The 22,815-nt window shown below is 39.0% G+C and overlaps 3 protein-coding genes and 1 long non-coding RNA gene across 7 annotated transcripts; all 4 read left to right on the top strand.

The window, feature by feature from the left end:
• The first annotated feature begins 1,172 nt into the window (after window positions 1–1,172).
• Window positions 1,173–2,715, top strand: LOC109048261 (39S ribosomal protein L54, mitochondrial-like). The gene is made up of 3 exons (XM_019065948.2): window positions 1,173–1,339; window positions 1,520–1,676; window positions 2,264–2,715. Exons 1-3 carry the CDS (start codon window positions 1,219–1,221, stop codon window positions 2,394–2,396), a joined length of 411 nt encoding a protein of 136 aa, XP_018921493.1. The 5' UTR covers window positions 1,173–1,218; the 3' UTR covers window positions 2,397–2,715.
• Window positions 2,716–2,850: 135 nt separating this feature from the next.
• LOC109048260 (mucosa-associated lymphoid tissue lymphoma translocation protein 1 homolog) lies at window positions 2,851–10,831 on the top strand. 3 transcript variants are annotated; one of them, XM_042748899.1, is made up of 18 exons: window positions 2,851–3,101; window positions 3,213–3,277; window positions 4,544–4,698; window positions 4,793–4,959; window positions 5,115–5,245; window positions 5,324–5,474; window positions 5,549–5,736; window positions 5,822–5,918; window positions 6,021–6,065; window positions 6,149–6,190; window positions 6,280–6,483; window positions 6,613–6,790; window positions 6,875–6,949; window positions 7,026–7,153; window positions 7,333–7,482; window positions 7,593–7,750; window positions 9,149–9,286; window positions 10,200–10,831. In XM_042748899.1, the coding sequence occupies exons 3-18, from the start codon at window positions 4,562–4,564 to the stop codon at window positions 10,629–10,631; spliced, it is 2,421 nt and encodes an 806-aa protein (XP_042604833.1). In that variant the 5' UTR covers window positions 2,851–3,101; window positions 3,213–3,277; window positions 4,544–4,561; the 3' UTR covers window positions 10,632–10,831. The 3 variants fall into 3 exon arrangements, with proteins under 3 accessions (XP_042604833.1, XP_042604832.1, XP_042604831.1); XM_042748898.1 differs by having other exon boundaries at window positions 3,188–3,277; XM_042748897.1 differs by having other exon boundaries at window positions 2,851–3,277.
• A 1,953-nt stretch (window positions 10,832–12,784) lies between these two features.
• Window positions 12,785–18,834, top strand: LOC109046621 (scaffold attachment factor B2-like). 2 transcript variants are annotated; one of them, XM_042749930.1, is made up of 18 exons: window positions 12,785–13,074; window positions 13,458–13,545; window positions 13,691–13,758; window positions 13,863–14,084; window positions 14,163–14,216; window positions 14,317–14,365; window positions 15,129–15,570; window positions 15,920–15,966; window positions 16,035–16,132; window positions 16,219–16,368; window positions 16,554–16,651; window positions 16,736–16,779; window positions 17,383–17,465; window positions 17,558–17,703; window positions 17,828–18,124; window positions 18,349–18,468; window positions 18,561–18,594; window positions 18,679–18,834. In XM_042749930.1, the coding sequence occupies exons 1-18, from the start codon at window positions 12,922–12,924 to the stop codon at window positions 18,781–18,783; spliced, it is 2,298 nt and encodes a 765-aa protein (XP_042605864.1). In that variant the 5' UTR covers window positions 12,785–12,921; the 3' UTR covers window positions 18,784–18,834. The 2 variants fall into 2 exon arrangements, with proteins under 2 accessions (XP_042605864.1, XP_042605863.1); XM_042749929.1 differs by having other exon boundaries at window positions 14,314–14,365.
• A 52-nt stretch (window positions 18,835–18,886) lies between these two features.
• Window positions 18,887–19,627, top strand: LOC122141787. Its single transcript, XR_006158101.1, has 3 exons — window positions 18,887–18,927; window positions 19,007–19,061; window positions 19,159–19,627. It is a non-coding gene; the product is annotated as an uncharacterized LOC122141787 (long non-coding RNA).
• The last annotated feature ends 3,188 nt before the right edge of the window (window positions 19,628–22,815 follow it).

Here is a 22,815-nt window from a genome sequence, read left to right as displayed (position 1 = left end):
AGAAATATTGAGTAAACTACTTTTAGTAACTACTAATACCACATTAGTAAAAAACTACTAGTCATATTTAAAACCTTAGCTAAAGGGATTGTTCACCCAAAAATGAAAATCACAAACCTGGAGCAACTTAAGCGTGAGTAAATGATTACACAATTTTAATTTTTGGCTGAACTATTGTTTAAGTAAATGTATTATCTTGCATCCTCTAATATACTTAAGGTATTGAGAGTAAAAGTAAAGGTACAGTATTGTTCTGGAAAAGAATTCGTCAGGATGGTTTTGCATTAATATTACTGCTGCACTGATGTGTATGTTGCATTTTACTTCTGAATATGTGCAAGGTTATTACATTTAAAAAATATACTGTTGGGTAGTTTAATCTAGAACAATGCATCATGTTGTAAAAGACCATATTTTTGTAGTGTTGCTGTCCTTTGAGAAAAAAAAAAAAGAAGAAGAAAACTTATTAGGCCTACTTCACATTTGTACATTTGTACTTAAGGAATGTACTTCCTTACAGTTCACCACTGATTGTTTTGAAAATTAAACTAGCAACATTTATTGTCAGAATATTAACAAATTGTTGCTAACTATATCAGAGGCTGCATCTGAAGGACTCGGTCATACAGGTCACTGTTCAGCTGTCACAGCTGAGCTTGAACATTGAGCTGTACAATGCTCTAATATTATTTTTACTATTATTATTATACAGTCGTATTTTTATGCTTAACTGCCCGGGTTGCAAAACTGTCTACATATGATGACCATGATCAAGACAATACACTATATAAAATCACACCTTTGTAAGATATCAGTCAGCATTTAAACTACTGTGTGTGTGTGTGAGTTTTGTAGTTTTTCATATGTATCATTATATTATTCAAGAAAGCTCCACGCCACCTGCATTTAAAGTTGTAATCCATCAATTAAGGACGCAGCAAACCAGTTTAACTTACCTGGCCTCGGTCTTGACTTAACCTGAGGTACATCACCGTCTCCTCCATTATGACGTGAAACATAATAACATAAATGAGCAATTCTGGCTCCACCTGTCCTGTGAGCAGGGCTGGATTAGATGTTTTAATCGGTGTAGGAGTAACATAATTCCAGAAGATGGCAGTAATGCAAGTTCTAGGATGCAAACTGCCGTTAAAAAACCTAAAAAAAAAAGAAGAAGAAGAAGTTCAGCCAGTATGGTGGAAGGTCCGTGAAGGCACAATGGCACGTAGTGTACTTCATTCTTTTAAGAGGATAAACTTGCCTGTTCTTAATGCTTATAACGAGCTTTTTGTTAACACTCTACGGATTCAGTCCCGTAGTTATGCTAGTAAGAAACCAGGTAAGCTGTGTTTTGTATGCATTTTGTATTTGTTTCCATAAAATGTCAACATTACTCTGCAGCTTCTGACCTTGTAGGACCAGTTTTCAAAACATTAAGATTATTTGTCTTATATATTTTTTTACATTATAAAACATTTTAATAGCTATTTTTGTCAAATATTATTCTTGCCTTTCTTAGTTACCAAAGGCAAAGGCAAAGGAATGGTAAAGGAGGTTTTTAAGGGTCCAGAAGTCTGTAAGGATCCAGTGAGACTTTGTGCACATGTAGTCGGAGTCAACATCTTCAAACAAGGCGAGGACCCTCTTATTAAACCCAGGGAGGAATATCCAGAATGGTAAGATGGTGTATTTTACTGTGTGCTTTTATATATGCATTGATTTATGGATGCGTGTTTCCTCCATGGAATAAAAAATATCTTGCAACTCTTGCAACTTCTAGCTATTCTTGCTTGGAATTCTGAGTTTGTCCCACAATTCTGACATCTTTTCTTAGAATTCCGAGTTCACGTCTCGCAGTTTTGGCTTTTTTCCTCTGAATTCTGAGTTTACATTTTGCTGTTTTGACTTTATTTTCCTGTAAATTGAGTTTACATCTTACATTTTTATTATTATTATTATTTGTTTGTTTCCACAAATTAAAAATGAAAAAGGCAATTGTGAATTTGTCACAAATCAGATTTTTCCCCCCTCAGAATTGCAAGCGTATATCTTACAATTCAGACTTTTCTTCTCTCTACTGTGATGAAAAAAAAATCTAAATTGTGCGATTTAAAAAAAAAAAAAAAAAAAGAAAGCTTTATGCCCTTACCTTTTTTTTTTTTTATCGCACAGCAGAAAAAAATCTTCCATATTTATTCTCAAATAATCTAGAAAATACTATGCTTGTAAGTCAAGTTATATACTTGTTGTCCTATGCCTTCAGGTTGTTTCAGTTGGACCTCGGTCCACCCAAAAAACTCAACGAATTGGAACCAGACAGTCGGGAATACTGGAAGCTTTTAAGGAAGGAGCATATTTGGAGACATAATAAACTGCATAAAGGCAAAAAGATGTAGAGGGTTTGGACAGAATCATGCGTCTTCGAGCGCAAGATCTGGGTGAACCTTTGCTTTCCCAGCATTCACAGAGGACATTACCTGAGGCACAGCTTGAGATATGTTTCTCTTCTGAGTGGAGATACGGAGAAATTCATCTTTCCCAGTGTCACGAACAAATCACTGCTGACAAAAATAAGCGAACTTTTACAGTTTTGCTGGTTGTGTTGGATCTACTGTGTCTGTGGATCAAGCGGAGTATTTTTGTTGTCATTCCTTGCATAACTGTTAACGTCATTGTGTTATTGTTCACATGAAAAATAAAATTTCTAATGCAAAATGTCAAAAAGGGTATTTTATTTTTTTATTTTTTGCGTCTTCTTTCTTAAAGTCATGCAAAACTTGGAAATGTCAAAATGAAATCGTTAAAGAGTGTAATTGTTAAGTCGTCTATCTCTGTCTGTTTGTCTGTGTATGTATATTTTGTCGAAGTTATGTTGAGGTGACGGGTGACATCCTTCAGCAGGAGTGCTCGTCCTCATGATGAAGGCTTGCTGCTATAGGTCGAGAGAAGGTGGAAGTAAAAAGCTCGTGCTGCGCGTTCTGGGGTGTGCATGCAAATACACGTTAGAAAGAGGAACTACTGACTGAGAAAGACCTGCTGCGGATGTTTACCACACTGATTTGCGGATTCTGTTAAGCATTGGTCGCAGTGACTGATTCAGAGTAAGTTAAACGGATATTTATCGTCTGACTGATTTGATCATTGATAAACCGGCTGTGTGCAGTGAGATCTTCTTTTTAAATAATAGTATTTGTGCTGCGGTCGCTTGACAACATACTGTACGTTGTAAGAAGCCGGGGTAAACTCACTTCCTGGTGTCTAAATTACCGTAAAACAGGTAAGTAAACTTTTGTGTACTGTTTGCCGATTAAATGTAAATATTTAAGAGCTTTTTATTTGACATGTTTCGTTTTATAAAATGAGATCGAACTGTTATAGTGATCTGTGATCTAAATGCAATAATTTATATCGAGCTTTTTTAATCATGTTGTCTATGATGTGATGGAGAACTAAAACTTTTAATTAATTGCCTGTGGGGTTGGTTATTTAAAATTACATTTCATATAGCACTGATGAATGTGTCGTATATGGAAAATGTAGGGTGCATTCGGTTCCGCATTTTCATGTTACTGTTATGTTGGATTCTTTTAATACAGCGTTAATATAAAACACGTATTAAGATTTTTGGTGTTTATGTGGTGTTTTTATATATATATATATATATATATGTTGTGTGTGTGTATTATATATATATATATATATATATATATATATATGTGTATGTATATATGTGTGTATATACATACATATATATATATGTATATATATATATATATATATATTATATATATAGATAGATATATATATGTATATAATATATATGTATGTATGTATGTATGTATGTATGTATGTATGTATGTATGTATGTGTGTGTGTGTGTGTTACTATAATAATTCTTAGATTATAAAAAAAGAGAAGCAAATCTAGACTGAAACGCCATGTTCATGTGTATATTATTTTATATTCGTGCTAAAAAAAATACATTTAAGTAAAAAACGTTAATAGCATTATCTTCCAAATTTGTATTACTCTAAGAATTTCAAGTGTAAGATTGTTAAGATTAAGATATTATTTTTATTATTATTGCCAACTTTTAATTTGGTGGACAACAATATTCAAGAATTGTAGCATTTAAATGGGAATTTTTCTTTATGGGCAGTTATAGCCTACCACCTAGACATTTTCCCATTTAAATCCCCAGCAAAAATACCAATATGGAGTTTTTTTTTTTTATTGTTTTGATATTTATTATGTGATATTGGTTGAGAGGCTAGACATTAATCACATCTTCCCATTTTGTGATAAGGTTTGGGTAATAACATATTTGTTAGGAAATTCATAGTTGTGTAAATGTTTATTTTGGGAAGTTGAGTTATAGTTCATTTCGAAAAAATCACAGAAATGGAGAACACTGATACCTATAGTTGAAATTACATTAATGCTTCAAAATTGTATTCAACAGCTGAAAACGAAATCTTAAACATTGAAATGCATTCCCGTCTGAAGAAAAATGTAAATAAACCACTTGTCATTTATTTCTCAGATAATCATTTACCAAGTTATGGAGGACAAGAATTTGGGTGTAGAAACCCTGAACGAGGCAGTGCTAAACAGACTCGGCTACATGCTAGACAATCTAGAGTGTGGTTGGAAACAGCTGGCAAAGGCAGTGGCCGAGCAGCCACAGTTCTGCTATAGGTAGGTCTGGTATAGACTGAATTATGTGGAATAACTAACCAATATTGTGCATGGTTATGACAAGCTCACGATGATAGAATCCACTTCTTTGTAGTGACAAAGAGCTGACTGACTGCTCACTCAAAGTGCTAAGTCCACATGGCAGTCCTGGCCGATACCTGCTTGCCCTTCTTGCAGATAGAGGGTGTACCTTGGCTTTCCTGCTTCAGTGCCTGAAGAAAATCGAGCACAGAGAGGCTGTTGGATTTCTCAATACACATGGTAGCTAAATAGATATACAAAATGATGATGATATAATGGTCCCTCCATCCTCACTGTGGTGTGCCTTTGTGGTTAATGATCTAATTTGGTAACCCAAAGGCCAAAGAGGGTGAGTCATACTGTATCACCCAGGTGTTGTTTGTGTTTTTGGGTAGTGATGGGGCAGATTGATATCACAATGCAGCCACAGAGTCAGCGGGCACCAGAGGGGAGTCCCGTGGTTCTGAGCTGCAGAGCAGTCGGACCTGTGGAGCTCACCTACCAGTGGTTCAAAGGCAAAGATGAGGTCTGGTGCATTACATTTGTAAATGAATCTACTGATTTGAAGTATTATCCTAAGTCTGGTTCTTTATGGTCTCTGTAGGTGCCGGGAGTCAATGGCCCAGAGCTGGTGCTGAATCCTGTTAGTGCAGCTCAACAGGGCGCCTACATCTGCCGCATAAGTTCTGGGGACAAGTACGTCTTCTCCAACTGGGCCCATGTACGTCTAGTGAGGTCTGGAGGCGCAAATGCAGGCATGTGAAGATTTCACTTTCAGTCGGAAATGAATCAGATTTCCTTTATCACTGATAAATTACGTCAATTGCAGGTTCCAGCAGTGGCTACTTCCCTTCGTCAACTAGTGGGTTGAATATAATTCAGCAACCTAGGCCTCAAGCGTTGATGGAGGGAGACACTCTCTATCTTGAATGTGCTGTTCAGGCCAACCCACCTCCCAAGTTCCAATGGTATCTTAACAAACAGCCAATGCCAAACTGTACTAGAAGCATCTTAAAGGTACTCATGAAAGTCTCACAGTTGAATGCATGGAGTAATTCATTTGAATTTACTTACTTCGGCATCTGTACGGGCTTGTCCACAGATTCCATGCATAACCACAGCGGACAGAGGTATATATTCTTGCAAGATTTACAACCTTTATCATGAAGCGTGGAGTGATCAGGTTCAAGTAAACATCGGTAAGGTGTTAGAGACAAAATGATCCATAATTGTTCCCTTAAACACAAGTGAAATAAATCCACCAAGGATTTTTTGTTATAGCATGGCCTGTTTTCACTCAGGTCCTGGTTCCTTTTCTGATGACTCATGGGAAGCACCAAAAGTAGGTAAGCAAGATCTGTTTAACTGTATGATTTCAACACATCTACTGATCATTTCTTGTCACTCACATGCACCTTATATTTTACAGGTGCGTCTGATGCGGGTCCAAGGCAAATGGGTGAATGTTGCGGTAAGTGAGAAGCAGAAATGTGGTGGTGACTCTCTGCATTTCTTGTAAAGGATCTGAAATGTTAATCTTGTTGTTTCACAAATTTATAGCCACTGATAAGGTAGCATTGCTTATTGGCAACATGAACTACCTGCATCACCAGCAACTGAGAGCTCCCATGGCGGATGTGCATGAGTTGACAAACCTTCTACGCCAGTTAGACTTTAAAGTCGTCTCTCTGCTAAACCTCAACTGGCAGGAGATGCATAGTGCTGTTACGGAGTTCCTGCTTCTGTTGGATCGAGGCGTTTATGGTTAGTTCCTTGATGCATCATTTGGATTTCTGAAACTATAGAAGGTTGGGCCAATTGCTAAGTTCTACATTTCTTGATTGTTTGTTTATTAAATACATTTGGATCATTTCATCCATGTCCACCATTTAGGGCTGTTGTACTTTGCTGGTCATGGCTATGAAAACTATGGGAACAGTTTCATGGTACCCATCGATGCTCCAGCCTCTTATACCTTCAAGCACTGCCTCTGGGTGCAGGACGTATTACAGCGCATGCAAGCGCGCCAGACGGGTCTTAACGTCTTTCTATTGGACATGTGTCGGAAACGGTGTGGTTGATTGATAACTGTATCAGTTCTGCAATATTGTGCATAAAATTTTACTTGAAACTGACTTTTGTTGTGTTCATTCAGAAACCCAAATGACGAGAGCATCCCACAACCTGGCCCCTTGAGAGTGACTGCAAACATAGTGTTTGGTTATGCAACGTAAGTCTAAAGCAATGACAATAATTTTACTGACTTCTAGAAATTGCGATTTATAATTTTCACGTTCTGGATTCAGGTGTGTTGATGCCGAAGCATTTGAAGTAAATAAAGATGATCTCTCTAATGGAATCTTCATGAGCTTCCTTAAGAAAAGACTGATGGAGCCAGAGAAGGTCTCCGTCATACTTGACAAAGTAGCAGAAGGTTTGGGGTTAAAGATGTTCAAATCATTGTTGGTATTTTGTTTGAACTACTTTTCAGACAAAACATTTTACAAAATGTGCTATTACTGTTAAGCCACATCTATGCCATAGGCTTCTATCAAAAAAACAGATGACACCAAGTATGACCACACAGTTCTACAGAGTCACTGTCCATTTCAGACATGGGAAGGTGTGAAATCACTCGTGGTCGGCAGGCTCTAGAGCTGCGGAGTAATCTCTCGGAGCGTCGAGCCCTGACAGACAGCATTCAGGCTCCAGCGTGCCAAGTCGCAGCGTCAACGCGAAACTTACAGTGGGCCATCGCACATGGTGAGACCTGTTTAAAATAAAACCCTTTAGTTTATATCCTTATGCAAGGTACTTTGTCTGTAGATAAAATGATGATAAACATAATGATGATTTTGTGTGAATTGTTCCAGTCATCCCAGAGAGCCGCTGTCTTCAGTTTGAATGTGGTGTCAAGGTACAGCTAGGTTTCGCTGCGGAGTTCTCCAATATCATGATAATCTACACTCGGATATTGGAGACACCTAAAGACATTTTAACCTGCTCTGCTCAGCTCTCTGACTTTACAGAGGTAAACTGACTTTCTTGTAGATCTGCAAAGAATGTGTTGAGTCAGTCCTGAGAAAATATAACACAAAGATTAAAGGATCATTAATCATTAAAGGAAAACGCCACCGTTTTTCCATATTCCACTATGGTCTACCCTCAACTTAGATGAGTTGATACGTACCTCTCCTGTCTCAGCGCGTGCACTTAAGCGCTGTAGTGCGCGGCGCCACTATGCTAGCGTTTAGCTTAGCACCATTCATTCGTTAGGATCCAAACAGGGGTGAATTTAGAAGCCACTAAACACTTCCATGTTTTCCCTATTTAAAGACGGTTACATGAGTAGTTACACAAGTAAGTATGGTGACACAAAATAAAGCGTGGTGATTTTCTAAGCGGATAAAAAATGATAACTATAATGTATGGCGGAAGAGCACTTCGCAGCACTTTGACCTCGGCGCACTTTAAGCAACAACAGCTGATGGAACGGCAACGGCAAATCTGACGTAAACTGTTAACTGCCGTAGCCAAAGAGCGCAAAAATCACTAAGCAACAGCAACAACCGAGAGGATGGTGAAACATCCAGTCATTTATGATTAGCGTAATAAAAAATGTCATTTAAACAGGCAAGAGAAAGTGTGCTTTTGGCATTAAACAACAACTTATTGTCAGAAGAAGAGTTTTTAGTCTTGTATGATGCCAATAGGTCTAAAAACCTAGATTTACCATGCAAAATATACTCGCCTTTTAATCTGTCATGTATTAGCAACTACGGCAAATTAGCTGTAGCCTACTCCCGTAGTAGACCGTTACAATGTACACTTCACGAAGTAGCACTTAAAGTCACGCATGCGCAACCACACGCTCTTTGTCGTTGCTGTTCCGTCAGCAGTTGTTGCTTAAAGTCCATTATAATCACTTCTGAAAACTCCCACTCTCAGGAGTGATGATATTACTGCGCCAAGGTCAAAGTGCTGCGAAGTGCTCTCCCACCATACATTATAATCATAATTTTTATCCGCTTAGGAGATCGCCACTGTTTATTTTGTGTCACCATACTTACTCGTGTAACTATTCATGTAACTGTCTTTAAATAGGGAAAACATGGAAGTGTTTGGCAGCTTCTAAATTCATCCCTGTTTAGATCCTAAAGAATGAATGGTGCTAAGCCAAAAGCTAGCATAGTGGCGCTGTGCGCTACAGCGATTAAGTGCACGTGCTGAGACAGGAGAGGTACGTATCAACTTTTCTAAGTTGAGGGAAGAACATAGTGGAATATGGAAAAATGGTGGCGTTTTTCTTTAAGTGCTGTCCTGTGAATGAATTTCCATGGTCTGCTTCAATTTGGTGTATCTTTGGTTGATTGTCAAACACATGGGCAAAGAAGCATTGTTTACAGTTTTCCCAATGATATAATTTCAGGGTCCTGAAGTAGACCTGAAGCACAGCAATCAGGAAAGTCTTCTCGAGGCTGGCAGCTTACTACTGTCCATGGATGATCTACTGTCTCTGGAACAACCTCAGCTCTTTACTCGTATTAGTGCCCTGCAAAGGCTCAAGGTACAATATGTGCACAACATAATACAGGGGTTGGTTAAAATAAGGGTACACCTGGGAAATTTGACTTCTTTGGTGGTGTTTTACCACCATTTGCCTTTAACACAGCTTCCAAACTACTTAAAATAGATTCTTAAAACTTCTGAATATTCTCCAGTCGAATGTCATCTATCAGCCAATTGTTTCAGAGAAGTTAAAGAAGGGAATCTGCTTTTCACTCTTCTCTCCAAACTGTCCAAAGTGGATTGATAATTTTCAAGTCAGGTGATTTGTCTGGCCAGGGCATCTTGGTCCAGGTTTAACATTACAATACCATCATTTTAAAATCGGTGTCTCTGATTATAACTTTAGCAGTTGCAGCTATTTCATGGAAGTTCTGTGTGGTTGGTTTTGGTGGAAACTTTCTTTAAGGTGACTATTGAGATTTGCTGTCTCTTTGCAGCAGTAGTTATGTGTTGTTTGGGCACAGTTCTTCTTAGTGTTCAACGGCCCATATTAGTCACCTTCAGTTTGCCCACTGTTCTTCTTTTGCTGAAGATGTCTTGCCTTACTTTGTGTTCGCAGTCATAGTCGTAAAAAATGGGCTTTTACGGTTATAGATGCTAATGTTAAAAAAGCTTCCAGGATTTGTTCTTTTTGGAAGTCTGACATTCCACCCGCTTCACAAGCACTTGCACTAAACATTGCTGAACACAACTTGACACTACCTGTAAACTGATTTACAAACTAGAGAATATAGAAGATGAGAAGAGAAATACAAGATAATGACAATGTTTGTTTGTTTTTTCACTGTAGCCTACACAAATTTGATCAACACCTATAATAATGGGTGTTCACATTATTTTGTCAAACCCCTGTATATCTAATGTTTTATATGTGTATGATAATGCATATCTTTTTGTTTTTTCCCTCACAGAAAGAGCTCTCCTTTACTGTGTGTCTACATTACAAGTACACTAATCTGGATGAAGAGCTCTTGGAAGAGCAAAGGGTTAGTGTAGGCAAACCTTTAGTGTCAAAACTCAACCTCCACGAGCCACGACCCTCTCACACCTCCTCCTCTGAACTACAAATGTCCAGTATAATGGAGTCTTCATCCTTCAGTGAAAGCTTCAGAGCTAACCTCTCCGATCTAAGCCCTTCCTCCATCGGATCTGCATCTACATCCTGGTCCTACTATCAGGGATCCATGGAATCACCCACATTCTCTAGTTTAAAGAACGAACCAGAGGAAACCATATGTCCCGAGTTCCTAGAATCCGAAGAACCTCCCTCCATCAAGAGTTTGCCTAGCACCTCTTCTCAGGAACTCCCATTTAAATTTAGCAACTTGCCAAATTCCCTTTAGCAGGAAAGTGTTCAGTGCGTCTTTGATGTTACAGTGTATATGTTACAGTATGATTTTGTTATATTCCACCCGGCCTGACATGTTACAGAAGCTTGTGAATGTAATGTAATTGACCTTTCGCAAAGACCCGCCCCCTTCATTACTGTTGCTATGTCTGACAAGACATGCCGCTCTCATGAAATAAACATGAATGAACATCAGAAGGTATCTTGTTTCAAATGCTGGAAGACGTCAATACACACCATTTTTTTAAGTTCAAGTCGACAAACGCTGATCTACTCTCCAGTCTGGTTTGTTTGTCGGACTAAAATTTTCCAATGTTTCGAAACACAAACCTAACCTTCTCCTACCCCTAAACCAAACCCTACCCATAATTTATCCTTAAAATCAGAGGGAAATGATAACTGAATAACAAGGGTGTACAAAGTACCTAACTCTGGTTGTAAGGCTAAAACTGACATTTCCTGTAAACTTATCCCTCAATTCCGATTGGTTGCTTGGAATATTGTTCCAAGATCAACAAGGATGTTGATCCATATGGTGCCCAGGATGTGACATGTTCGGTTCACTTAGTTTTGTCGTGGCCACGACATGATAACTCATGGGAACGTAATAATATGTAATATATATGATATACACTAGCAGTCAAAAGCTTTTGAACAGTAAGATATTTAATGTTTTTTTATAGAAGTCTCTTCTGCTCACCAAACCTGCATTAATTTGATCCAAAATACAGCAAAAGCAGTAATATTGTGAAATATTTTTTACTATTTAAAATGTGTTTTTCTATTTGAATATATTTTTAAAATGTAATTTATTCCTGTGATTTCAAAGCTGAATTTTCAGCATCATTACTCCAGTCTTCAGTGTCACACGATCCTTCAGAAATCATTCCAATATGCTGATTTGCTGCTCAAAAAAAAAAAACATTTATTATTATTAGTATTAATATTATTATGTTGAAAACTGCTGAGTAGAAATTTTTCAGGTTTTTTGATGAATAGAAGGTTCAAAAGAACAGCATTTATCTGAAATAGAAATATTTTGTAACATTATGAATCTCTTTATCATCATTTATGATCAATTTAAAGCATTCTTGCTAAAAGTTTTAATTTCTATAATTAAATATAGAATATAAATATATATTTTTTAAAATTTGAATGAAGAGTAATTATGCTGAAACTAGCTTTGGTCACAGGAATAAATGATATTTTCAAATAGAAAGCAGTTATTTTAAATAGTATATATATCTCACAATACTACTGTTTTTGCTGTACTTCGGATCAAATAAATGCAGGCTTGGTGAGCAGAAAATAGGCTAATTCTTTAAAAAAACATTAAACATTTTACTTTTCAAAAAAAAAAAAAAATTAACTGGTAGTGTAGATATGTATTATTGCATCTAGTTGTTTTGGATAAGAATAAAACGTAATTTCCGACAATATCTTGTCTTTTTTTATTTAAATCTAGATTTATTGTTATTGGCCCATTGAAACCTCTATGAACACACCTGGCTTGTCCAAAAAAATGACGTTTTTATGAATTGTTTTCATATTTCCATCACATCTGCTAATGTCTCATTTTATGAATAGCTGACTAAATAGGCTACCTTTCGTATAATATTCTATTCCGATTACTACCTGAAATGTATTAGCCTATATTTTCATTTGCAGTCATTTAGCAGACTTACAAATGAGGACCATGGAAGCAATCAAAATCAACAAAAGAGCAATGATATACAAGCGCTATAACAAGCCTCAGTTAAGTTCATGTAGCAAGGCTTTTTTTTAAATTATATAATAAATAAAACAGATAGAATAGAAAAAGAATAGACCAAGCTAGTGTTAGAGGCCTTTTTTTTGCTTTTGTTAATATAATAAAAATAAAACCAATAGAATACATAAAGATTAGAAAAGCTAGTGTTAGTTTATTTTTTTAAAAGAAAACAAGCAGTTAGTAAATGAATAGAGTGCAAGGTTTAAAAAAAAAAGAAAAGAATAGAATTAGAATAAAGAGTGCTAGAGTTAGAGGGTCACATAAAGATGGAAGAGATGTGTTCTTGCGCAATAACGTCAAGATGTTCCCGCGCTAATGTCAAAGCGATGACGTTTGCGCGCATGCGCCAAAAAATCCCCAAGGCAGGCGCATGCGTAGGACTAGTGGACTGCGCCATTTTGCCTCGAGTGAGAAACGCTAGTTTATCGCGCTCTATCTAGATTTTTTCGTGCGCGCGGGGTAGAGATTGACTTGTACTTCTGCTTCCACCGTAACGTTCTCGCAACTAGAAAACATGTCAGACTCTTCGACAGCAGATATGGGGCCTGTGGAGGCGGGGGTGCGTAAGTTATCGGAGCTGAGAGTGATCGATTTGAAGGCCGAGCTGAAGCGCCGCAATCTCGACATCAGCGGCAATAAGAGCCTGCTTTCAGAAAGACTCAAAAAGGCAAGTGGGACACCCGCTATAAACATATCTAATCATTCTGCACCTCTCTGCTGTGTAAACATGCATAAGTTACTGGGAGGTGGGTGTTTACTGCAGTAACGTCACGTGCTGTTACAGGCGATCCGTGCTTTTTGGATGTATTAGATTATAACTGGTAATTCGTCAAATGCATACGCTTTCATAACACTTTCTGTTTCAACACGACTTTCTGGCTGTTACAGACATTAAACTAGCTTTGCAGGATGTTTTGAATTCAATGCTTGCGTAATATGCAGTGAATGGAGTGTAGAATAATGAAGGGTTGTTGCGAAGCTGTAAACAACAGGGAAATTGATGACATTTCTGCGTGTGTTTGACTGTATAAATCATGCTTTCGTTTTCAGGCCATTGAAGAAGAGGGTGGAAACCCTGATGAAATCATTGTACACCTAGAGATAACTCCTAAAAAGACACCTCGGCGAACTCCGAAAGGTAAAAATGTGTTTTGATGTTGATTTTATGTCAAGCCATTATATTATTTAGTTACTGCATCATCGTGTTTCACAAATTTACACAAGACTTGCTTCAATTTAATTATTTGACAATAAATAAATGTATAAAAATTCTCTCTCTACAGGAAAGAGACAAGACGAACCTGATGAGCCTGAAGATTACACCCTTGAGGAGGACTCTGTTGATGGCCAGGTGCTTCGTCATATAATGCTGTTGATGGATATGATTCAAGTAACTGGGTTGGGTTATTTTGTATAGGTTTATCTTAACTTAACAGCCGCCTCTACTTCCTTTAGGAGGACCCAGATGCTATTCCGGAGAACCTTCATGAGATGGATATTATGGACATGAACGTCCTGGATGAAGCTGATATGGGCAACGGAGGCGGGCCTGAGGGAGACGAATACGACGAGGAGGTCCTAGACACATTATCTAACGAAGATGACGCAGCCAACCTGATGGAGGACGACGCAGAGGATGTCACCGATGTCATCACGAGTAAATCTGACCTAGAGGAGGTGAGTTTTTAAAATTAGCCAGTCACACTGTTGTTTTGTTCTTGTTGCACGTTGTGTGACGCTGTCTTTGGCTTTCAGGAAATGGAGGCTAATGACGCAGACGTGAACGAGAACCAGGAAGCGCCTTGTCAGGTATTTAAGGAAGTTCATATTTTCGAGGGTTTTTTTTCTCTCTCTCTGATCAGCATTGGGTTTATTTTGTTGATCTTTATTCATTTTCCACCTTCAGCAGCAGGAGGATGATGGTGAGCATGGATGCGAGGACTCAAACAGCGAAAAAGGTACTGCATGGGGTTGTCTGGAATTGCTCTTAAAGTCAGGGTGAAGCCATAAGGTCCTTTTAGTATAAATGTATCAGGTTACTCAGGAAAAAGAGACTGGAAATCCAAAGTGGATTACTGGCTTTCTGCATTGCTGACTGTACATTTAGCCATTTAAATATTTATTTAGAAGCATGTTGTAGTCATTCACATGCTCTTTTTGGAAGGTGCACACATGCAAAGAGCCAGCAATCTGTTTCAGTTCGCACATAGTTCGGTTTAAATGGTTGTTGCAGGTTCAATTTAGTGTTTCTAGGTTGCTTGAAGAAGACCACGGAGACAAGATGAGAAGAATTGGATCATGCTGAAGCCAAATCGCTATAGGACTCAAAGTTTGTTAATTGGAGATTTCACTAATGGACCATTTGCTTGTTTCAAAAGAAACCCAATTCCTGTAAAGACAGCACAAGCTGCTTCTTCCATATCACGGACACTTCAAGTACTAAAGTCGACGATGGACACTGGGATGTGGTGCAGGTCTTGTGGCTTTCCGTAGTCAACAGCTCGCCCTCTGCTTCGGGGTGAACTGAAAAGAAATGGCCCGTTGTCTGGAAGCTTGTTGCTTGTTCTCGCTTTGGTTTTTCCAGTCTCTTCATAGGGTAGCTTGCCTTTGCCTGTGTATGAGACAGCAGAGGGCCACGTCCTAATCCAGTTCCACGATAACCATTGCAATGTCTCAGAAGTGATTAAACTCTGTGCCATTCTATTCCTGTTAAATCCGTAGAAAGTGAGAAAGTAGCCGGGTCTTGTATATCAGAGCCGCTTAAGGAAGACACCACTGAAGAGCCGACTGAAGACGAGAAATCTTCAGTCTGGGATTCTCACAAAGAGGAAGACAATGTGCAGGACCTCGCTAACGCCGAGGAGGCCGCCGATTTGGAAGCCGAATCGTCAGCCTGCGAAATGGACGTTGATGCATCGAAGCAAAGTGAAATCGAATCCACAAGCAAGGAGCAAGAAAATATTCCGGACAATTTGGTGGACGCCGAGAGCACTTCTGCTCAGGCCGCTAATGCTAGCGAAACAGATTTGCGCGATATCGAAAGCGCAGTTGATTCGGAAAGGGCATCTAAAGGAGAAGCGGTCGAGGAATGCGAGAAGACTGAACCTGCTGAGTCTTCAGAAGTCAAAGAGTCCTCTGTAGAGGGTGATGATCAGAAAAAGAGGTTTGTTGTTTTCTGTCTACTAGAACAATGGCTTTCTGTTTCATTGGCTCCTTTGTTAACAAGTATGGGTGCTCTTGGGAGGTATAATCGACTGCGCATTTCGTCTACCATTTTGTCATTTTTTCTTTTCTACCTTCAAAAAAGTAATGTACCAGAAATTTGGTTTGCCAGTCCAAGGTATGTTTAACGTAATTGGGCTTCACGTGACTATTCAAGTCGTAGCATCCAAATCTTTGTTGTTTGCCCGAGGTTGTTTGTCCTCACTAGGTGGGTATTTGTTTATCAACACTGGTGACCCCGTTTAAACTGCCCATTCAATTTCTCATTATGCCGTTTTATTTTTCTCTAGTGGTGATGAGGATTCATCAAGCAAGCCTGACTCAAAAGATGATAAAGGTGGGTGTGCAGCGAGCTTTTTAAGCAAGAAATTGTTTCTGGGCTTTTCTAAGTTGATTTTTGATCAGGTAGCGCAGCTGCTAGCGGAAGGAACCTTTGGGTCAGTGGACTGTCTTCAACCACGAGAGCGACAGATCTAAAAAATCTGTTCAGCAAATATGGCAAGGTCTGCATGGTCTAGAAAACTAACTCAATAATTAGGTTGCTCTTAGGTGGGATGGTGTCCTGATCCGTATTTGTTACTGCTTGCAGGTTGTTGGCGCTAAAGTAGTAACAAATGCCCGAAGCCCCGGCGCTCGCTGCTATGGGTTTGTTACGATGTGCTCTACTGAGGAGGCCACAAAGTGCATCAGCCATCTGCACAGGACCGAGCTGCATGGCCGGATGATTTCAGTTGAAAGGGTAAATAGTTCAGTTTATTTTACTCGGATTTTCCAAAAGCTTTCTCTAGTGTGTAAAGGCCTTTATTTCTCCACATTTTATTATAAATTGCACCAGTGCGTGAAGTATTGCTTCAGAGTTGGGTGGCTGTCAATATTGTTGACACAAGCTGTGTAGTCAAAGCCTTGATTTGTATCCGTATTTAGGCTAAGAACGAGCCTGCTGGAAAGAAGCCTGCTGAGAAAAGCGATACCAAAAAGGCTGGCAGTGATAGAAGACAGTCCTCGGACTCTAAGACTGAAAAGTAAGTGTAGATCAAAAGCATTTGCAGACATCTCTGCATGCCAAATAGCTGTAACAATCTCATCGTACGGTTTCATCCTTACAGATCTGAGAACAAAGATGAGAAGCCTGAAAACGCTGATGGAAAAGGTAACAAAGAAAAAAAGGCTTGCATTCACGTTTATTACTTTTAAAGGAACACTCTACTATTTTGAAAATAGGCTCATTTCCCAACTCCCCTAGAGTTAAACTAGAGTTTTACCATTTTCGAATCCATTCATCTGATCTCAGGGTCACTCGCTAGCACTTTTAGCTTAGCATAGATCATTGAGCCTAGTTAGACCGTTAGCATCTCGCTCAGAAATGAACGGTTTCAATATTTTCCCTATTTAAAACTGGACTCTTCTGTAGTTACATCGTTTACTAAGACCAACGGAAAATGAAAAGTTGCGATTTTCTAGCCCGATATGGTAGGTACTATACTCTTAAATCCGGCGTAATAATCGTAATAAAACGTAAATGTTTATTTTTGAGCGAGATGCTAACAATCTAATCAGATTCAATGATCTATCCTAAGCTAAAAGTGCTACCGCCAGACCCAGAGATCGGCTGAATGGATTTGAAAACGGTAAAACCTGACTGTTTAACTCTAGGGGAGTTGGGAAATGAGCCTATTTTCAAAAATAGTGGAGTGTTCTTTTAAGTAATATCCTGAGGTATCCAGATCTTAATGGTTAAATCTTGCCATTACAGAGCAAGGAGGAGAGAGGACTGTTGTGATGGACAAGTCGAAAGGAGAGCCGGTCATCAGTGTGAAAACAAAAAGCAAAGAACGTGTATGTTTCATAATTGGAATGGTTTTAAATCTAACTTTAAGCCTTTTTGTTTTGGAGGTGTTGTTGAAATGATGAAACAATTTTTGTTTTAGAGCACTAAGAGCCGTGACCGTAAGTCCTCCAGCAAAGAGAGGAAGGACATTTTGTCATTTGACCAGATCAAAGAGCAGAGAGAGAGGGAGCGCCAAAGGCAGAGGGAACGAGAGATAAGAGAGGTGGAGAGACGCAGACACTCTGGGTAACTACTGCCTCCCATCATCATCTTCCCCTCAACCTGATCTAATGCTGATCTGAAACCAATTTAGCAGTTTTCCCGCTGATTTTTATAATTTTTTTTTTAAACCTGTTTAATGACATTCCAGTGAGCGAGACCGTGACAGCCGTTCGGAGCGAGAGCGTATCCGCCTCTTCCGAGAGCGGGAGGAGAAGGAGAGGTTGATGAGGAAGCGCAACTGGCTGGAAGTGGAGAAGCAGCGGCTGAATGCGGACCGCTTGGAGCGTGAGTTTTTGGAGCGTGAGCGTCTCCGAATAGAGTACGAGCGGCGGCGTGAACAGGAGCGCATTCATCGTGAGAGGGAGGAGCTGAGGCGACAACAAGAACAGCTACGATTTGAACAGGATCGGCGTTCCCTTAAGAGGCCTTACGACATGGATGGCAGGTATGCATAGGGTAGGGTTGCCGAAGTCCCAAATTTTCTGAGGGGTGCAGGAACGGTTGCCAAAAACCAGTAAAAGACAAGGTTTCCACAACCAACTTCTTACTCGACCTGATTCTTTTTTTTAGTAAGTTCAATGACTAGGAGCATGTTGATTTGTCAGTTTTGACCATGCAGGCATGTCGGGATTTATGCAATTTTTCTGTCTCCTCTTTTGAAATGTACAGGAAAGACGACTGGCAGATGAAGAGAATGGCCATGGATGATCGCTATGGACGCCAAGACCGCTATCAAGACTTTGACCACAGAGACCGAGGCCGCTATCAGGATGACATGATGATGGACAGGTAACACCAGCAATAACCGTATTCAAGCATCTAGACATTTGTCTATAGATTTTGCTACTATACGGTAATAATTTGCATGCCTTTTTCTATAGGAGAGGCGGGATGCAAGGAGACCGAGACAACCAGGTTAGGAAAAGTCCTTCACGGCTCTTAATCAGATTTGATCTTTGGGTGTTGAATGGCATCTCATCCTATTTTCTCCATCCACAGCACTTTTCAGATCGGGACAGACATGGCAGGGACAATCGGGACAATTGGGGTGGCGGATACGACAAGCGTGGAATGAATCCTTCGAGGCCAGTGCCAGGCGGGTGAGTTGTTTTTCCTCTTCTAGTCAGTTGTGCTGCGGTCTTAGATCTCTCTTTGTTCAACTCTTTGTTCTGCTGCTGTTTTTTTTAAGTCTTTTTATGATTGTGTTTGTGATTGGACGTAAAATGGACGGGGACCGAAACTGGCAAGGTTTGTCCAATAAACATCTGTTAAGCTTAGAAAACTTTGTATGTTCTCCTCCCATCTGATTTATTACCTTTCTTTTTAGGAGCAGACCGAGGTGTCCCGGGACCGGGTCACATAGCACGGGGTGGAATGGCAAGGTAGTGAGATTTAGGCTTTCATTGTCTTCTTTGGAGTGTGGTGAGAATCATGGGTTTTCTTTTGTTGTGCATGAAACTAATATATTTGTATCTGTAGCCGAGGTGGATTCATACAGACAGGGACATCCCAGTCGATCTCTGGAGCCTTAAACCGACCGAATCAGATAATGCAAGGCAGCGGAATACAGGGAGGCGGAGCCTTTGGTCGACGCTATTAACTTACATCCTCTTCCCTTGTGTACGTGTTCTGTGTAAAGAGACTTTAAGCCTTGTATATTGCCATTCAAGCTTTGTAATTGTATTTTTTTTTTTTTAAGTCCACTTTTCTTTTCATGGTGTAAAGACTAATAGAAAATTGGTTACATTGTGTAGAGATTTTATTTCGACTTTTTTTTTTTTTTTTTTTGTCCATTCCATGTCTCTTTAGATTTTAGTCATTTCTGTTGTACACTTGGTGAATGCTCAGGAATGTTTTGCTAAAATGAAACCTGTCTTTGACAACATGAACTTGATGTCCACTTGTTTTTGATGTGTTTCAATAAATTTATTGTGGAGTTTTCTTTAAAGGAGTACTCTTGTTTTCTTTAGGTGACACTAGGTGGCACTCTTAGTCTAGGCATTATTAGAGGAACTGAACAATGCTGAGAATGCAAGTAAATTTTTACATTTTCTGATAAAGAACACTACATGTCACCAATTGCATATCATCCGATCAGAACATGATAATTTCGTCAGAACATAATTATTTAGTAAAGTGACCTGTTGCGTTACCAAGCACAGCTAATAATGTGGCATCTCTCTAGCCTTGGTTACAGTTTAAGATATTTTTGCATTACTAAACTGAGAAAACAGATGACATTACCGTCATGTCCACCAGCCAGTTGCTCAGTACATCTTGATTATTCATGGCGTAGGAGGATTATGGTTTTTTAATAAACCATTATAAATAGATGCACTTCCTACATGACTTTTAAATGTCAAAAGAGCAAAAGATTGCATATTGTGGAAGTCTAATCACTGGAGTATTAGATCACTAATATATCTAATAAAAACCCTCAAGTTCCCTTGTTGAAAGAGAAACCATTTCCTCAATGTTTTATTTTGGTGCATATCCTGAATCACACTGGTAGTTCCTTATTGTTTAGATGTTCCTCAGAATTTTATTTATAAGTTAGGGGGCGATGTTGTCCCAGCTTTGAACCTCTGCGTACAGTCCTGAATCTGTTTTCAGTTAATCATTATGATGACAAACTTCAGGTGATATTGTGCATTGCTGGCTTGAAATTAGCCGTGGTAATGTTATGGTGTGTTGTTACCGCAGTGCAACTTTTGGTGGGGGCAGGAATTTGTAAGGGTCATCCATACGATTGAGTGTTTTAACAGTAATTAGCAACAAAGATATCAATAAAGATTAATGAAAACTATAAAAATCTTTGGTTTGACTCCAGTGACTCGTAACAGATGATATCCTGGGTGGTGTACTGATGTTTTTCAGTTCCTCAATGTCCTGAAGTAACCTCTGTCCAAAGTGATGCCTTCTTGGGAGGCATCTTGAATGATGTCACTAACTTAGATCAGGCCGTGCTTGAGTGGCCAATCGCGTCCAGGCTGAAGGTTTGGAGGTGGAGTCACATTTTCATTCCTAGAAAAGCCTGGAGGTCATAAAACCTTCATGATATATCATGATGTTGAAATGTGCCAAGAAATTGTTCATAAATTTATGCTCCCCACAATCCCGACTGAACTATTATCCAAGAACTGCTGGTTGCCTTCAGTCTTAATGATACTGTGCATTGTTTCAGGTCTGAATGATGTTTGGCTGTTTGAACTGGCGCATGTTCTACTCTGAAAATACGCTGATATGTAGACCAAGCCATTTGGAGCAGAACCCGAGCAAGGCTGGAAATTCAATTACTGTACCACACACCCATGAGCATTTTTGTTCTCCCCTGCAGATAGCTATACAATGATAATCAAGGAGCGGCATATCCAGGGAGGCGGAGCCTTTGGTCGACGCTATTAACTTACATCCTCTTCCCTTGTGTACGTGTTCTGTGTAAAAGACTTTTAGCCTTGTATATTGCCATTCAAGCTTTGTAATTGTATTTTTTTTTTTTAAGTATCCACTTTTTTCTTTTCATGGTGTAAAGACTAATAGAAAATTGGTTACATTGTGTAGAGATTTTATTTCGACTTTTTTTTTTTTTTTTTTTTGTCCATTCCATGTCTCTTTAGATTTTAGTCACTTTCTGTTGTACACTTGGTGAATGCTCAGGAATGTTTTGCTAAAATGAAAACCTGTCTTTGACCACATGAACTTGATGTCCACTTGTTTTTGATGTGTTTCAATAAATTTATTGTGGAGTTTTCTTTAAAGGAGTACTCTTGTTTTCTTTAGGTGACACTAGGTGGCACTCTTAGTCTAGGCATTATTAGAGGAACTGAACAATGCTGAGAATGCAAGTAATTTTTACATTTTCTGATAAAAGACCATACATGTCACCAATTGCATATCTAATCCGATCAGAACATGATAATTTCGTCAGAACATAATTATTTAGTAAAAGTGACCTGTTTGCGTTTACCAAGCACAGCTAATAATGTGGCATCTCTCTAGCCTTGGTTTACAGTTTAAGATATTTTTTGCATTACTAAACTGAGAAAACAGATGACATTACCGTCATGTCCACCAGCCAGTTGCTCAGTACATCTTGATTATTCATGGCGTAGGAGGATTATGGTTTTTTTAATAAACCATTATAAATAGATTGCACTTCCTACATGAACTTTAAATGTCAAAGAGCAAAAGATTGCATATTGTGGAAGTCTAATCACTGGAGTATTAGATCACTAATATATCTAATAAAAACCCTAAAAGTTCCCTTGTTGAAAGAGAAACCATTCCTCCAATGTTTATTTTGGTGCATATCCTGAATCACACTGGTAGTTCCTTATTGTTTAGATGTTCCTCAGAATTTTATTTATAAGTTAGGGGGCGACGTTGTCCCAACTTTGAACCTCTGCGTACAGTCCAGAATCTGTTTTCAGTTAATCATTATGATGACAAACTTCAGGGTATATTGTGCATTGCTGGCTTGAAATTAGCCGTGGTAATGTTATGGTGTGTTGTTACCGCAGTGCAACTTTTGGTGGGGGCAGGAATTTGTAAGGGTCATCCATGCGATTGAGTGTTTTAACAGTAATTAGCAACAAAGATATCAATAAAGATTAATGAAAACTATAAAAATCTTTGGTTTGACTCCAGTGACTCGTAACAGATGATATCCTGGGTGGTGTATGATGTTTCAGTTCCTCAATGTCCTGAAGTAACCTCTGTCCAAAGTGATGCCTTCTTGGGAGGCATCTTGAATGATGTCACTAACTTAGATCAGGCCGTGCTTGAGTGGCCAATCGCGTCCCAGGCTGAAGGTTTGGAGGTGGAGTCACATTTTCATTCCTAGAAAAGCCTGGAGGTCTTTAAAACCTTCATGATATATCATGATGTTGAAATGTGCCAAGAAATTGTTCATAAATTTATGCTCCCCACAATCCCGACTGAACTATTATCCAAGAACTGCTGGTTGCCTTCAGTCTTAATGATACTGTGCATTGTTTCAGGTCTGAATGATGTTTGGCTGTTTGAACTGGCGCATGTTCTACTCTGAAAATACGCTGATATGTAGACCAAGCCATTTGGAGCAGAACCCGAGCAAGGCTGGAAATTCAATTACTGTACCACACACCCATGAGAATT

The sequence above is a fragment of the Cyprinus carpio genome, chromosome B22, assembly GCF_018340385.1.
Source record: "Cyprinus carpio isolate SPL01 chromosome B22, ASM1834038v1, whole genome shotgun sequence".
In the NCBI taxonomy this organism is placed as follows: domain Eukaryota; kingdom Metazoa; phylum Chordata; class Actinopteri; order Cypriniformes; family Cyprinidae; genus Cyprinus; species Cyprinus carpio.
This window is presented reverse-complemented; position numbering and strand designations above follow the sequence as displayed.